General features: G+C 49.9%; 2 protein-coding genes across 18 annotated transcripts in view; one reads left to right on the forward strand and one right to left on the reverse strand.

Annotated features, from left to right (window-relative positions):
* The window catches only part of CCDC33 (coiled-coil domain containing 33), a 323029-nt gene that overhangs the window by 23282 nt on the left and 283439 nt on the right, over positions 1–16308 (forward strand). The window lies entirely within an intron of this gene.
* Positions 3474–5614, reverse strand: LOC135974002 (uncharacterized). Its single transcript, XM_065559732.1, has 2 exons — positions 5038–5614; positions 3474–4043 (listed from the first exon to the last, which is right to left on the reverse strand). The coding sequence occupies exons 1-2, from the start codon at positions 5612–5614 to the stop codon at positions 3568–3570; spliced, it is 1053 nt and encodes a 350-aa protein (XP_065415804.1). The 3' UTR covers positions 3474–3567.

A 16308-nucleotide genomic window follows, 5' to 3' on the forward strand; every position in this document is an offset into this window, starting at 1 on the left:
CCAGGCAGTGAGTCGACTTAATTATTTGACAGGTGAAGTGGGATTTTTCTGCATAAATGGACAATGAATTCAGCAAATTTTAGCCCAAAGGGATTCCGGGATCATGGCAGCTGCATTCTCTGTAGAAATTGGCTTGACATTCTCCCTGAAAATTTCACTTCTCTCAGCATGCTGATATGGGGTGGAGGGGATGGGGGAGGAGGGGGAAGAGAATAAATAGTCATTCCCCCCCGGCTACCAAAAAACTCATGTGATCTCTAATGAGCTCCCGCAGGGCCCCCTCAAGGAAACAACTCAGATGATAATGCCCCACCAAACCCAAACGCCACTGTATGCTGTAACCGGGTTCTGCAAATGTCATTGACATGGCACAAAAGCTACATTTCTTCCCTGTTGCAATTACCCTGTTAATATAGCAACAAGGAGGGAACCGCAGGATCAGTGACTGGGCTGAGATAAAATCATAAATAAAACAGGGTTAGTGTCAGTTTCCTTCCTTTCTCTTTGCATTGGTTGCTTTTATTTCACTAGGTTGGGGATCTGTTTATGTGGTTTGGGTTTTTTTAATGCTGATTTGTCATTTGCTGTGAATGGGTTTTAACGTAGCATATGGGAGCTGCAGAAAATACAATGCTTATTATGTTGTGTTTCTTTTTTTAAAGATTTTTTTAAATTGCCTTGGTCCATCAGTAAACTTGGTGCTCTCCAAATGTGAGTGTGCATGTTTGTATCCTTTAGCCTAAGTGGTTAGCCAAAATTTGGAGCTTGCAGGGTTGATTCTGTTAGGATAAGAAATCAGTGATATGAGTCAGGTGTATTCTTTGTGGTTTATCTGCAAAAAATGTACATGCAGTTACGTTTCCCTGAGCATATCAGAAAGAAACAGCAAGCAGTTTTGTTGCTCAGAAATCCCCAGGGCCATCCCAGCAAGTTCTGTGCCAAGAAGTCCCATCCTGATATTTCTTCTCAGGGTCACACTTACCATTGCTTCTCTTGGTTTTCTGCCTCCATCAGACACAGGCTGCAACCAATCTTCTAGCCCCTGTGCTTGCAACCAGGTAAACTCCTGTAAATCTCCCTGAGTTAGCTCATGCCTGGCCATGCCACTTACTACCTTGGGGATCACCACCACCCTGTCTGCAGCTGTTATTACAGAGGCCTTGTCTACACTACGAGAGTAGTTCGATTTTACTTGCATCGAATTTTTGTAATCGATATTGCAAAGTCGAACGTGTGTGTCCACACTAAGGACAGTAATTCGACTTTGTGCGTCCACACTAACGGTGATAGCGTCGACATTCGAAGCGGTGCACTGTGGTCAGCTATCCCACAGTTCCCGCAGTCCCCTCTGCCCATTGGAATTCTGGGTGTAGCCGGCAATGCCTTCTGGGTAACAAAATGAGTCGAGGGTGCTTTTGGGAAACTGTCGTCATCCGTCCATCACTCCCGCCCTCCCTCCCTGAAAGCGCCGGCGGGAAAACAGTTCGCGCGCTTTTCCAGTCATTGACAGCGCGGACGCCACTGTACTCCGAGCATGGAGCCCGCTGCGACCATCGCTGCAGTTGTGGCCGCTCTCAACGTCTCGCAGCTTATCATAAAGGTTTCCCTGAGGCAGATGCAGAAAAGTCAGGCAAGGAGGCTACGGCACCGCGGTGATGTCCTGAAGTCTGAGAGTAGCACAGACCTGTCAGAAAGCAGGCGACCCAGCGCCGAGGACATCACAGTGGCAATGGGTCATGTTGATGCCGTGGAACGGCGATTCTGGGCACGGGAAACAAGCACTGAGTGGTGGGACCGCATAGTACTGCAGGTCTGGGATGAATCCCAGTGGCTGCGAAACTTTCGCATGCGGAAGGGAACTTTCCTGGAACTTTGTGAGTTGCTGTCCCCTGCCCTGAAGCGCAGTGACACCCGGTTGCGAGCTGCACTGAGTGTACAGAAGCGAGTGGCCATAGCCCTGTGGAAGCTTGCAACGCCAGACAGCTACCGGTCAGTCGCGAACCAGTTTGGGGTGGGCAAATCTACCGTGGGGGTTGTTGTGATGCAAGTAGCGAAGGCAATCGTTGATGTACTGCTGCCAAAGGTAGTGACCCTGGGAAACGTGGAGGCGATCATAGATGGCTTCGCAGCGATGGGATTCCCAAACTGCGGTGGGGCCATAGATGGAACTCACATCCCTATCCTGGCACCGGACCACCAGGCCACCCAGTACATTAACCGAAAGGGATACTTTTCCATGGTGCTGCAAGCACTGGTGGACCACAGGGGACGTTTTACCAACATCTACGTGGGATGGCCGGGCAAGGTTCATGACGCTCGTGTTTTCAGGAACTCTGGTCTGTTTAGACGGCTGCAACAAGGTATTTACTTCCCGGACCACAAAATAACTGTTGGGGATGTGGAGATGCCTATAGTCATCCTCGGGGACCCAGCCTACCCGCTAATGCCCTGGCTCATGAAGCCCTATACTGGCGCCCTGGACACTGAAAAAGAACTCTTCAACTACCGGCTGAGCAAGTGCAGAATGGTGGTGGAGTGTGCTTTTGGCCGTCTCAAGGGGAGATGGAGAAGCTTACTGACTCGCTGTGATCTCAGCGAAACCAATATCCCCATTGTTATAGCAGCTTGCTGTGTGCTCCACAATCTCTGTGAGAGCAAGGGGGAGACCTTTATGGCGGGGTGGGAGGTTGAGGAAAATAGCCTGGCTGGTGATTACTCACAGCCAGACAGCCGGGCGATTAGAAGAGACCAGCGGGAAGCGCTGTGCATCCGGGAGGCTTTGAAAGCAAAGTTCCTGAGTGAGCAGGGTAACCTGTGATTTTATAGTTTGTGTACTGAGAAGCTAAACCTGCCCCCGTTTCTTTACCCAGGTAATGTTGACTATCCTATCCAGTTACATACCCCCTTCACCCCCCCTCCAACACACGTGTCGAAATAAAAATAGTTCTACTTTGTTAAAGCACACCGTTTTCTTTAATACTGTTTTAGCGGGAATTTTTTAAAACTGGGACGCAGACTGTGGTGCGGGGCGGGTCTAGTGTTGTGATGCGAATGCAGCTTCTAAACTCAAGGATTGACAGGCTCCGCTGCGGTGGGATGCTTGTTTCAACGGAGCCTGTCACCCCTCCTGATCGGGACTGTGTGTATGGGAGGTCTATTTGACTTTGTGGCAGGGGGAGGACGGTTACAGATCCCATGCTGTGTGGCTCTGTGATCCTGTCTAAGGACCGGCGCTTAAGATCTGTAACTGCCCTCCCCCGCCACAAAGTCACAGAGCAACCCACCCCCCCCAACATTACATCAAAACAACCTCCCAGACTAACCGGGGCAACTAGTCACTGCATCACTGCACTGTGTATGTGCCCTGCTGCTGTGCCTGCCCCCGACTATGTACCCTGCCAAAGGAGACTGTCCTGTCCAATTTCCAACCCCCTTTCCCCTCCTCCTCCAAAAGAACATGATTGAAACAGTAGTTAACAGAAACGAATTTTTTATTATCAACTACACATGGCATTGGGAGGTGAAACTTGGACGTGGGCTTGTGTCAGGCGGGAAGGAAAGAACTTTTCAAATTTTGGGAAATGAGAGCCTTCTGCTACTAGAGCTCTCTGCAGGGGTGGAGTGAGAGTTAGCAGGGACTCTGCCGCCTCTCCTTCTTTGCACTTTGGGTGAGGTGGGTATGGGACTTGGTGGCGGGGGAGGGCGGTTAGAGATGGACTGCAGCGGGGCTCTGTCCTCCTGCCTCCGTTCCTGCAGAACATCCACAAGGCGCCGGAGTGTGTCCGTTTGCTCCCTCAGTAGTCCAAGCAGCGTTAGAGTCGCCTGCTGGTCTTCCTGCCGCCACCTCTCCTCCCGATCCATGTTGGCTTGGTGCATTCGGGTCAAGTTCTCCCGCCACTGGGTCTGCTGTGCTGCCTGGGCTTGGGAAGAGGCCATAAGCTCAGAGAACATGTCCTCCCGTGTCCTCTTCTTCCTACGCCTAATCCGCGCTAGCCTCTGGGAGTGTGATTCCAGGCTAGGTTGTGAGACAGTCGCAGACGGGGCTGTGGAAATGGGAAAAAGGGAGTGAATTCCTCTGAAAGATAAATGTAGTTGTGAACAAAGAACATAGTCTTTCTCTGTGAACAAGACCATGCACAGCACCTTTCACATGCGCACTCAGCACAAGGTCGAATTCTCGGCCTTCGCATTCTGTGCCTGGGGTCTTGAACAGCACATTTGAGAAGCGAGGCAGCACAACGGAATTTCTGTTGCAGGCAGACATGGTAAGCCGTACACTTGTGGCAGTTTAAAACTTTTATATTACCACTGGCCTCATTTCACATTTAAATCAATGTCAGTCCCTGCTGCCAGCAATCCGGCAAGCGGGAACTCTGCCCCTGTCCCACCCCCTCGCGGCTGTCCCCGGGAACGATCCCTTTCGGCTGCCCCTCTCCCGCCTCCACCGCGTGGCTGCAAACCAGCGGTGACAGTTCTGTAAAGGAACGGGAAAGCAGTCCCAACACTAACATTCCCCTACCTAATTAAAAGCAGGTCACCATGGCCGACATCACCCTGATGAGGATCTCCGAGAGCGACAAAGAGAGAATGCTCCGGGAAAGCCTCCAAAGACCAGGGCCGTATGCCGCCCTGCTGTGCAGAGCAATGATCCCCGAGTACCTGATAATCTCGTGGCGCGGCAACGTGTCGTACTTCGGAGGACCCAATAAGGCCGCTCTCCCCAAGAACCTCATGCAACGGCTTTCAAGTTACCTCCAGGAGAGCTTCATCGAGATGTCCCAGGAGGATTACTGCTCTATCCCCGCACATATAGACCGCATTTTACTGTAGCTGCAGTAGCAGGGAATACACAGTAGAGCGGCTTGTGCAGGACAATCACTGAAAACCGGACATTGCTAGATTTCTTTTCAAAACTTGCACTGCCCCTTACTAAACCGTTAAGCGCCTAGGGCACACTAATCATGAACAACCCATTCTTTTAATTGTTAATATTCCTGTTTTGTTAAAAATAAATGTTTAGATGTTTACAACACTTACTGGCTGATCCTTCACCAGATTCTGTGTCCGGGGTAATGGCTGGGGACGCTTCGTAGGGGATCTCTGTAAGGGTGATGAAGAGATCCTGGCTGTCGGGGAAATCAGCGTGGTGAGAGCTGCCAACTGCCTCGCCCTCCTCATCTCCTTCCTCATCTTCCCCGTCCCCTAACATGTCTGAGGAACCGGCCGTGGACAGTATCCCATCCTCAGAGTCCACGGTCACTGGTGGGGTAGTGGTGGCGGCAGCACCGAGGATGGAATGCAGTGCCTCGTAGAAACGGGATGTCTGGGGATGGGATCCGGAGCGTCCGTTTGCCTCTTTGGTCTTCTGGTAGCCTTGTCTCAGCTCCTTGATTTTCACGCGGCACTGCGTTGCATCCCGGCTGTATCCTCTCTCTGCCATGTCTTTAGAGATCTTCTCGTAGATCTTTGCATTCCTTCTTTTGGATCGCAGCTCGGAAAGCACGGACTCATCGCCCCACACAGCGATGAGATCCAAGACTTCACGATCAGTCCATGCTGGGGCTCTCTTTCTATTCACAGACTGCATGGCCATCACTGCTGGAGAGCTCTGCATCGTTGCCAGTGCTGCTGTGCTCGCCACGATGTCCAGACAGGAAATGAGATTCAAACTGGCCAGACAGGAAAAGGAATTCAAATTCAAATTTTCCCGGGGCTTTTCCTGTGTGGCTGGTCAGAGCATCCGAGCTCGCACTGCTGTCCAGAGCGTCAACAGAGTGGTGCACTGTGGGATAGCTCCCGGAGCTATTAGCGTCGATTTCCATCCACACCTAGCCTAATTCGACATGGCCATGTCGAATTTAGCGCTACTCCCCTCGTCGGGGAGGAGTACAGAAGTCGAATTAAAGAGACCTCTATGTCGAACTAAATAGCATCGCAGTGTGGACGGGTGCAGGGTTAATTCGATTTAACGGCGCTAACTTCGACATAAACGCCTAGTGTAGACCAGGCCAGAAAGTGTGTCGATTGCTCCTTTTGATGATGCTGAAAGAGAGTGCTTGCACCTACTGGGTTTCATAAGGTCTGTGATTGTTTTGGGGTCCAATGCTCATCTCCTAGCAGCCATTAGCATCTTTCAGCATAGCATTACATTGGCACCCATCACCATAATATCTGGATGCCTACATCTCCAGCATCCAGTCTGCAACCATTTGGCATCCCAGCAGCAGGCAGTGCTGTGATGCTCTCTTCCCTTCTGAATGAGCTTGCTGTGCCAGTTGTGAGACAAGCTGTCAGCACATCAAAGAGGGAGAGTTGCCTAGGAGTTTGTGTGGTGAACAGGGGCCCCAGGAATCCTGGAGTCTGTTGCAGACTCTTCCACTGACTTAAGCCCTGATTCAGTTAAGCACATGCCTAACTTTAAACACATGAATAGTTCCACTGAAGCTGGGATTGGGCCATTAGCTCCCATGGACTCAATGAGAGCAGGACTGGACTCAGAATATAGTAAGAAAACACCGCCCTGGAGGTTTGGCCCTTTCGTGCATGTTTCATGTGTCTGTACTATATCAGCCCTGTCTGGATTTAGACTGGGCGCTGTATGAGGCAGAATCCACATCTTCGCGTCCAGCACTTTGTTAAAGCTCACTTTAAAAAAACCCTGTCTCTCTTTCTATCAGAGTCACTGTATTCTTCTCACTCTGGGTGACTTTTATTTCAGAGCAAAGAAAACAAGAACAGAAGTCTCCACAAGAGAGTGCAGTGTGTGTCTCTCCAACATGCTGTTACTTTGTGTGCCCCAGTCTGCCTGTATATAGCTTTGTCTCGTAGAATATCAGGGTTGGAAGGGACCTCAGGAGGTCATCTAGTCCAACCCCCTCCTCAAAGTAGGATCAATCCCCAGACAGATTTTTGCCCCAGATCCCTAAATGGTCCCCTCAAGGATTAGAACTCACAACCCGGGCCCGGTTTAACAGGCCAATGCTCAAAGCACTGAGCTATCCCTCCCCCCTTATAGACCATATAGGGACCATCTTTTTGTTCAGGGCCTGGCACAATGGGGGTCCCGGTCCATGATGCTGCAATAGAAATAATAATAAATAATCCTGCAGCAACTTTGAGAATGAAGTGACATCTGTCCCAGCTGAGGGGGAGATTCCTTTGATATTTAAAGGCACATTTTGGAGAAAACAGTCCTAAGAGTTACATAGCTACACCCAACACAATCATAATGTCTAAAGCTTTCACCCTGATGTGTTTGGTAGCACTAATCTCCATGCTGTGGGATCTGTTTATCTGTTGTTTTAACAACATTGTGATTGAAATGCCTTTGCTTTGAATAGCCAGCAAATGGGAATGAGCGTGTCAGCTCCTTTAATTATATTCTGCAAGAAGCTGCCTTTAAGTCATGGTTTAAAGGCCGAATCCTCAGGAAGCTGTTTTGTGTAGCTCAGCGCTTTTCTCCTGCAGCTGGGAGATGGGGTCAGAGGAAGAATAGCACAGATATTGTTTTAATCTTCCTCTTAACCGTAATTGCTTTCGATGCCCTCCCCCCCACCGCGTGCTGTTCTGGGAGATGGATTTCCCGGGTAGATTGCTTTCTGTGTTTCACTCATTGGAGACAGGATGGGGCCTGTGTCATCCCAGCCATGCATTAATACATCTGCAAATGAGATTTCGCAGCCTCAAATCAGATTATTTCCAAGGCTCCAGTTGTTCTTGAGAGCAGAGAAGACAGACAAGGAATCACTGATCCACAAAGAAGAGCATGGCAAAAAGAACTGAATGCTGCTGTAAGTCCGAGAGATGAGCCTGAACCAGCGCCTGGGATCTGAAAAAACCCTGCCCCTGTTTAGGGATGCTGGAAATCCAGACCAGGATCCAGCGCTCCATTTTGCAAGCAGCAATGGGCAATGAGCTTGAAGTAAAGCTTCAGTTCTGAATGTCCCCCATTGTTCAAGGTGTGTTAGATCCAGGTGCAAATTCTGCTTCTGACTGGAGCCCGTCTCTGGTACCTAGTGATGGGGGAATATTGAAGGGTGATTGTAATCAAACCTCTTGGGTCTGGGGCTCTTGTAGATGCAGGATCTGTTTCTGCATTGCAAGGTAGGTGTACAGGTCTGATTTGCTAGCATTTTACACTGCTTTACATGGGTATAAATGATCAGACAAGGTGCAGGTCATCAGAGAATCTGGCCCATAGTCTGATTTTTCCTCTTGCTCACCCCACTTTTATGCTGGAAAAGAACTTCCCTGATTTCAAGGGAATTGCTCCTGATTTACACAAGCGTGAGAGAGATCAGCATCAGGCCTTCAGCTCTTCTGTAGCTGCTTAGAGTCAGGTTTTCAGGAGTCTCAAGGAGGAGAACAGTCCTAGAGTCTGGATCACTTCCCAGCCCCTAATGGTGGGTTCCTGCAGGACAGGAGTGGGGCAGGTGGCCCGGAGGTTTTGTGTGGGGGAAGCTGACCCTGTATCTGCCCCAGTCTCCAGCGCTCTTACCTGTACTAGATTCACACACATTTTTGTTTTGTAAGAAGGAAAGAAACAGTCCTGTTTCTATGCAGCTGCTCCTATTAAATAAGGAATAAAGGTAATGCAAGGCAGGAAGCGTACGAACAGAGTGTAGCAGCAGCTCAGCCATTGTCTAAGGGCAACCTGCTGCAGTCAAGCTGAAAGCTCTGAATCCATCACGTGGAAGTAACATTGCACCCTGAGCCAGCCACACCCTGGGCTCTCCATTGGCACAGACCCTGGCGGTGCAACTGTGAGAGCCAGCGTCTTGGCTGACACCCCAGGCATTTGAACTGGAGACCCCCCCAGAGCTAAAAGCATGAGTTGAAGAGCCAGGGCTGCCTATATGGAGCCATGTGGGGATTGACACAGGCAGGGACCTGTAACACACACTCTCCAGTTAGTGCAGCTCATGTTTGGCCAGTACAAACCAAAATGTGGGCGATGCTAAGATGGGGAGGAGGTGTGGCCAAGGCAGTGAGAGGATGCTCTGATCAGCATGGACCCTAACTTCTGCCAGTATGGATCCTATGGAGTCCTTGGTACAATTTAAAGCTGCCCTCAACTGGTGGGACAGCTGAGAGCAAGATCTGGTCCTCTAAGAATTGGGGCCCAATCTCCCACTGCCTTACACTTTGTGCTGTCATGTAAACTTGTGCAAAGCAGATGTGAAAAGCTACCAGAGCAGCAGAGTAGAGTGTTATGCCTGGGCCAAGACACTGTAACTTACCACACAAGGTGCAAGGCAGGGGTGAATCAGGTTCTTGCTTTGGATGCTCACCCCTAAAGCTAGAAGCTTAGCTGATCTCCTCTGGTCTGGAAACTCCATGAGAACTGCTTTTCCTGCTTAGCTAGTGATGGCAGGGTCCTGGGGCAGTGAAAGCTAGGTGAGGTGGGAGAGCTGTGATTGGGGCCAATTCATATTTTATCCCCAGCCTTTTGCCCATCCTGCCAGCTTGGTAGCACACAGCCTTCCCCTTCTGAACACTGCAATCCAAGCCTGCCAGCCTGATGGGATGGAGACTCAGATGGTGGGAATAAGCCTCACTCCATCAGCTTCAATAGAGTGATGCCAGTCGACACTAGCTGGGGATCTGTCCCAGCACCTTTCCAGGAAGATGACCTTGTTTTCCAGGTCCTCATTTCCCCATGGGATTTGCTGCTCAGCCCAGTTACTGATCAATTCCTTGGCCCTTGTTATGCAGCTGTCACAGCTTGTAATGTCTGTGTTTAACCCCTGTTTGCTGCCTAATGCTTTGTAATGGAAGATCCCAATCTACCAATCCCCCTTCCAGGCCAATGTCTTATCATTGCATACCAGATCAATCATTAAACAGGCAGGAGTGAGAAGGGGAGAGACACAAGTTATTTTCTTGGGAAGCCCGGGATTGACCCTTGAACTCCGGAGAGGAGCAGGAACCCAGCCTCTCCTCCCTGAACCTTAGCCCCAGCCAGTCTGCATTCCTGTGGGAATTAAGGGGCACAGGGTCAGACTTAAAGGCCTGATCCAAAGCATATTGAAATGAATGGAAGGTCTCCTGTTGCCTTTGAGGGTTTTGGATCAGGCTCCAATTGCTGTGGGCTCCCACTGCAAGCTGGATGAGCTACTCAGGAGAGGCCAGAAGGAGCCATACACAGGCAAGGAGGCATTGGCAGCCAAGGGTAATGGGGACGAAGGATGACCCAGGAATTAGCATGCTAGCCTGAGACTCAGGAGAATCAGGTCCAGTTCCCTGCTTCCATTTCAGATTCCTGTGTGACTTTAGGCATAGAGAGACTAAGCAACTTGCCTCAGTTCCCCATCTGGAATAGCTCTGCCCTACCTCTTGGAGCCATTGGGAGGTTATATACATTAAGGATTGTGTGATGTTGAGATACTGAAGTGATGGGAGATCCTAGGTAGAGGGGAGCCCAAGGAGCAGCATAAATATCTCATATCTGTGTGGGTTTTTTTCCTGTATGCCTCTGCTCGGTCCCTTTAGCACCAGCTGAGTGGTTCTTCCACCAGTACAACTGGGAGCAGCACTGGGGCCCGCAGATTATAAATTTGGGGGAGTATCTCTTGTGGGTTTGCAGCAGAAGGGTGCCCTCTGGTCCTTTGTGCTATAAAATGACTTGCAATAGGAATTGTTAAGTGTGGGTTGGTGCCCATATTTATTCCTTTTTCAACATATAAATAAGGACTGACAGGTTGCACTGGTGGTGGTAGGGAATAATGAAGGTAAGGATTTTTTCCTGCTTTTTTAGCCTCACGCCAGAATGATGAATAATGTCAAGTCTTGTCTTTACTGGGTTCTCCTGGAAGCGTGAGTGTTATGAGCCCATAATCAAAGGGGAGAGGCTATTACATCTTTAGCAAAGAGGTTCTTTCTCCCCACTGTTGATTTGGGATTTGAATTAAATAAATGCTAACAAAGCAGATCTTTTAAACAGTCTGAATTAAATTTAATTTTCAGTCTCTTATGAGGGCATAAATTCACTAGCTTTCCAAATGTTCCTAACTTTCTAGGCTAAAGACCTGGATTTCTAAGTTAAATAAATAAAGCAGAAGAAGCGTAAATAAAATCCTTCCATTATACTTCATGATAATCACAAACTTGTTATTTTTCAGTTAAATGATGCAGGCCAACTGGCTGGGACACAAGTCCATTTTGGGTAGTGAATTTCTGATACACTCGAAGTACTAGACACAACTACTCCTGAATCAGAGTTGGCAGTTTAGCTATTACCCTGGGTGCTAATTTCATCCCCACCTCGGCCATCTCTCTTTAGCAGCATTAACTGGAATCTCTCTCTCTTTCTCTCTCATTAGCGTGATACATTATCACACCTGGGGCTCTCACCCTAAGTAGCAGGATAATTCTTCTGAAGATACAGGGACAGACAGGGGCGACGGATTCGCCCCCGCTCTCTCTGTGGCCCTGCCCCTGCCTCTCCTATTACCTCTGAGGCCACGCCCACCGGCCAAGCTGGAGCCAGGCTGGGGAGCTCAGGCCCATCCACCTGCCTGGGGTGGGGGGGCCCAAGAACAGCCCCCATCCTGTGGCCCCACCCCCCAGGTCCTCTACCCAGGGCAGGTGGAGAGTCTGCAGCTCCCCACAGCTGTCCGGCAGCTCTTACCCTGAGCAGGGCCTTGGATAGAAAAGGAGGGGCAGGGGGCCAGGCCCATGGTGAAAAGTGGATGGGCCAGGCATGTCCACTTTAAAAAGTGGGAGAGCCTTTGCCCCTCCTGTTCCAGCGTGCCTCGGGACAGATTTTCATGGGTTCAGCAGTCACTGAAGAGGCCAGATTTCTAAAAGAACTTTGCTCCCATTTGGGCACCTAAATACCAGTCAGATTTTCTCCCAAGGCTCAGCCCCCACCAGGCCAGGTGAAAAATCTGGCCTTTTGTTTTGGTGTCCCAGTTGTGGGCCCTTTCTGAAAATCTGGCCTTATATTCTCCAGGGAGAGAGAGGTGAGAAATTGGTACAGACTTGTGGCTTAGTATTAGTCTGCAGAGAGGAGTAGATTGAAGCCTATGTCTCCCATACACACAAACTATTGCTAACCATTTACATAGCGGGAGTGTATGTGCTATTTCTGTTTTATTGGCAGCTGGAGCGGTGTAAATTCTGCCCTGCCAGTCTCCATCTCTTTGCCAGGGAAGGGTTGTGGGGTTTGTATGGGCTGCTCTTGTTCTCTGCTGTCACAAATGTGCTGCTTGTGCAATTCACCGATCTATAATGAGCCTCCATAAGGAGGTCTCCATTTGCGTTTAAGGGAGCTTGGGGAAGCATTGAGTTAGGGAAGCTTACGCTATGCTCAGTCCATCTTCATTCACGGAGCCCATTGTTATTTTATGAGGTCTCGAGAGGAGGATAAAACTGCCTTGTTCCAAACAGCCGCTCGTAAATTCTTGTCAGGGAGGGCTATGGCTGTGGGAGGAGCTGTGTGAGAAGTCCTCTTTTAAACAAGCAGATAGTGTTGCAGGGGGCTTGTTATCTGGCATGGGGAAGGGCCTGATCCTATACCATTAAAATCAATAGGAATTTTCCTGTTGCCTTCCAAGGGAGCAGGATCATGGCCATAATGAGCCCGATGTCAGTGAGGAGTGAGCTTGTAGCCTCTTACCAAATGATACCCACTGTGGATTGTCATCAGGGTTTGAACCTGGGCCCTCCACCCCACAGACTACTTGAGCTAAAGGAGTAACTCTCCAGGTAGACAGCGGTAGTAGGCTGGTATCCTCTATGCAGACCAGCCACTAGAGGAGGAGTTGAGACACATTTTGCAAGCAAGTGTGTTACACCTTCACAAGTTCTTGTACAAATAGCTTGGCACAAGTAGTGTGGGGAGCAATGGCTTGCCACTAAAAACTCAAGTCCCATTGCTGGGGCCAAAGTGGAATGGGGTTTGACTGCAAAGGCTTTCTTGAACCGTGAGCGTGTTTGTTTTTCATGGGCTCTTGCATGGCATGCTGAGGAGTGATAATGAGCACCCATTCCATAGCCCCCTTCATCCCAGTGGGACTCCCACACTCTTCACTTACATGCACATTGTAGCCTAGCACATGCCCATTCAGGGGTGACTGCACAAGCTGGGAGAAGGTACAAGGAACCTCTCCACCCCATCGCCACTCAGGATCCCTGCACTGGGGTACGCCCCGGCTTCCCCAGACGGCAATTTAAAGGGCCTGGGACTCCTAGAAGAGGCTGGAGCCCCAGGCCCTTTAAATTGCCGTCAGAGCCCTGCTGCTGGAGCCCTGGGGTAGTGGCAGCGGGGCTCCGGGGGTTCTTTAAAGGGCTGGGACTCCTGCTGCCTCTACTGCCCTGGGCCCTTTAAATAGCTTCCGGAGCCCCGCCACCGCTACCCCAGGGCTCCGGGGGCTATTTAAAGCGGGGAGGGTCCTGGGCCCTTTAAATAGCCCCCAGAGCCCTGGAGTAGCGGCGGGGCTCCGGGGGCTATTTAAAGGGCCCGGGGCTCCCGCTGCCTCTACGGCCCCGGCCCTTTAAATAGCCTCCGGAGCCCCGCCGCCACCCCAGGGCTCCAGCAGCAGGGCTCCAGAGGCTATTTAAAGGGCCCAGGGCGGTAGAGGCAGGGGAGCCCCGGCCCTTTAAATAGTCCCTGGAGCCCTGCTGCTGGAGCCCTGGGGTAGCAGCGGCAGCCAGGGGCTCCGGCAGCGATTTAAAGGGCCCGGGGCGGTTGCGGCGGCTGAGCCCTGGGCCCTTTAAACTGCTGCCGGAGCCCCCAGCTGCTACTGCTACCCCGGAGGGCACTTATCGGTACAGGGCGGGCCGGGGCTGGCTCTGACCCCCCCATCCCCGCCCCTTCCGCCCAAAGCCCCGCCCCTTCCGGGGGCCAGAGCCGGCCCCAACCCAGTCCCATACCGGTAAGTCCCTATTTCTACTTTCACCCCTGGCTTCAGGTCCCTGTATTGTATTAATAAAGAGACAGACAATGAGGGCCTGATTCTTGCCTCCCTTACACTAGTTTACACCAGTGCAGCTCAGGAGGCAGGCACCAGAATTACATACAGCATTATTACTGTTCTTTGTCCTTTGTCCTGTGGAGCTCCTAGGAACTCTGGTCATGGGGCTTCTAAATCCATCACATGACTTTCATTTTTTGTGATTCAAAGGGAATTACAAAATTTTATATAAATTCTCTTGACAGGACATTACCAGTCAGAGTTATTCAGCTGTCCCCATCCATGCTGTTTGTTTAATTTTTGCATTCCACATTTGGACACAAACTGGTGAATCAGTTTCATTTTTCTTTTTAATCATTTCCATGTACTCAGTTTCTTTTTGGGTTACAAAAACTCCCTATTCAGTTTCACAGGCACACACTAGTCCAGTGCTGCAGTATTTAGGTTACAGACACTGCAGAAAGTTAATTAAATCTAAAGTCCTGATTTCACAAGCTCTTTCGGACAAGTACTCCCAAATCTTTGCACAGCGCCTGGAACAACTGGACCTTGTTTGTGAATCTGACTCCCTGTTTCTCAGCTAATACTGAACCTAGGGTGGGCTTTTCCAAAGTGCCTATGTGTGAATTAGGAGCACAAGTCTCACGGAAAGTCACTTAGGTGCTTTTGCCAGGCCCACTCATAACATTCTGCATGATCCTCCCTCGCTGCTTCTCAAGCGTTAACCCCAAATAGCCCAGGGAGCAGATGTAATCATTATTAGTTTTATCACAGAGTGCCTAGGAGGCCCATGATCACTGAACACTGGAAGGATGACTGAAGGAAGTTCAGGACCAATCATCAGAATTTCTTTTTCTAGTCACTGTTTATCATCCTGAAAAGAGAATCACTAATCTCCTCCATTCCAGAACCATGCAGCTCCAATCTCTCTATCGACTACTGCATGTGGCCAAGATTAAATTGCTTCTGGCTCTTGGATGACACACCATAAATAGCCTCATGAGCAGGGCTTTAGTTTAACAATCCCCACAAGTTGACACACTGACATCAGTACTGGAAGAAACCAGCACATCCCAGGGCTGAATCAAGCACCCCACGGATTACAGGGGAACATGGGCCTTTATCAAGCCTGACCTTAAAAACCTCTAAGAAAGGAGATTCCACCACCTCTCTAGGTAACCCATTCCAGTGCTTCACCACCCTCTTAGTGAAAAAGTTTTTCCTAATATCCAATCTAAATCGCCCCCACTGCAACATTACTCCTTGTTCTGTCATCTGGTACCACTGAAAACAGTCTAGATCCATCCTCTTTGGAACCCCCTTTCAGGTAGTTGAAAGCAGCTATCAAATCCCCCCTCATTCTTCTCTTCTGGAGACTAAATAATCCCAGTTCCCTCAGCCTCTCTTCATAAATCATGTGCTCCAGCCCCCTGATAATTTTTGTTGCCCTCCACTGGACTCTTTCCAATTTTTCCACATCTTTCTTGTAGTGTCAGGCCCCAAACTGGACACAGTACTCCAGACGAGGCCTCACCAATGTCAAATAGAGGGGAACGATCATGTCTCTCGATCTGCTGGCAATGCCCCTATTTATACAGCCCAAAATGCCATTAGCCTTCTTGGCAACAAGGGCACACTGTTGACTCATATCCAGCTTCTTGTCCACTGTAACCCCTAGGTCCTTTTCTGCAGAACTGCTGCCTAGCCATTCGGTCCCTAGTCTGTAGCAGTGCATGGGATTCGTCCATCCTAAGTGCAGGACTCTGCACTTGTCCTTGCTGAACCTCATCAGATTTCTTTTGGCCCAATCCTCTCTCTTGTCTAGGTCCTTCTATATCCGATCCCTACCCTCCAGCATATCTACCACTCCTCCCAGTTTAGTGTCATCTGCAAACTTGCTGAGGGTGCAATCCAGGCCATCCTCCAGATCATTAATGAAGATATTGAACAAAACTGGCCCCAGGACTGACCCTTGGGTCACTCTGCTTGATACTGGCTGCCAACTAGACATGGAGCCATTGATCACTACCAGTTGAGCCCGACGATCTAGCCAGCTTTCTATCCACCTTATAATCCATTCATCCAGCCCATACTTCTTTAACTTGTTGGCAAGAACACTGTGGGAGACTGTATGCAGTTTACCTCCGGAACAAGGCTGCTGGGCTCACCTTGGACAATGCCCAGGCTGGATTAAAGTGAGCTAGTGGATATAAAATGAGGGGTTCTGCAAGGGTTTTGTAAAAGAACCAGGAAGTAAGTTCAGGCTCTAAATGTCACCAGCCAGGCTGATCAAGGGGAGCTGCGGAAGAAATGTGGAACCTCCATTTTTGGATGGCTGCTGTTTGCTCAAGGCTCATAGCCAGTGAGCTCAGCAGTGCAGTGACTGATAGTC

Source organism: Chrysemys picta, chromosome 10 (assembly GCF_011386835.1).
Source record: "Chrysemys picta bellii isolate R12L10 chromosome 10, ASM1138683v2, whole genome shotgun sequence".
Taxonomy (NCBI): domain Eukaryota; kingdom Metazoa; phylum Chordata; order Testudines; family Emydidae; genus Chrysemys; species Chrysemys picta.

Coding starts and splice junctions, on each gene's coding strand:
- LOC135974002 (XM_065559732.1), bottom strand. CDS start 5,614: ATGCAGAGCTCTCCAGCAGTGATGGCCATGCAGTCTGTGAATAGAAAG. Junction 4,044..5,037: donor ATCTGGTGAAGGATCAGCCA/GTAAGTGTTGTA, acceptor CCATTTCCACAG/CCCCGTCTGCGACTGTCTCA.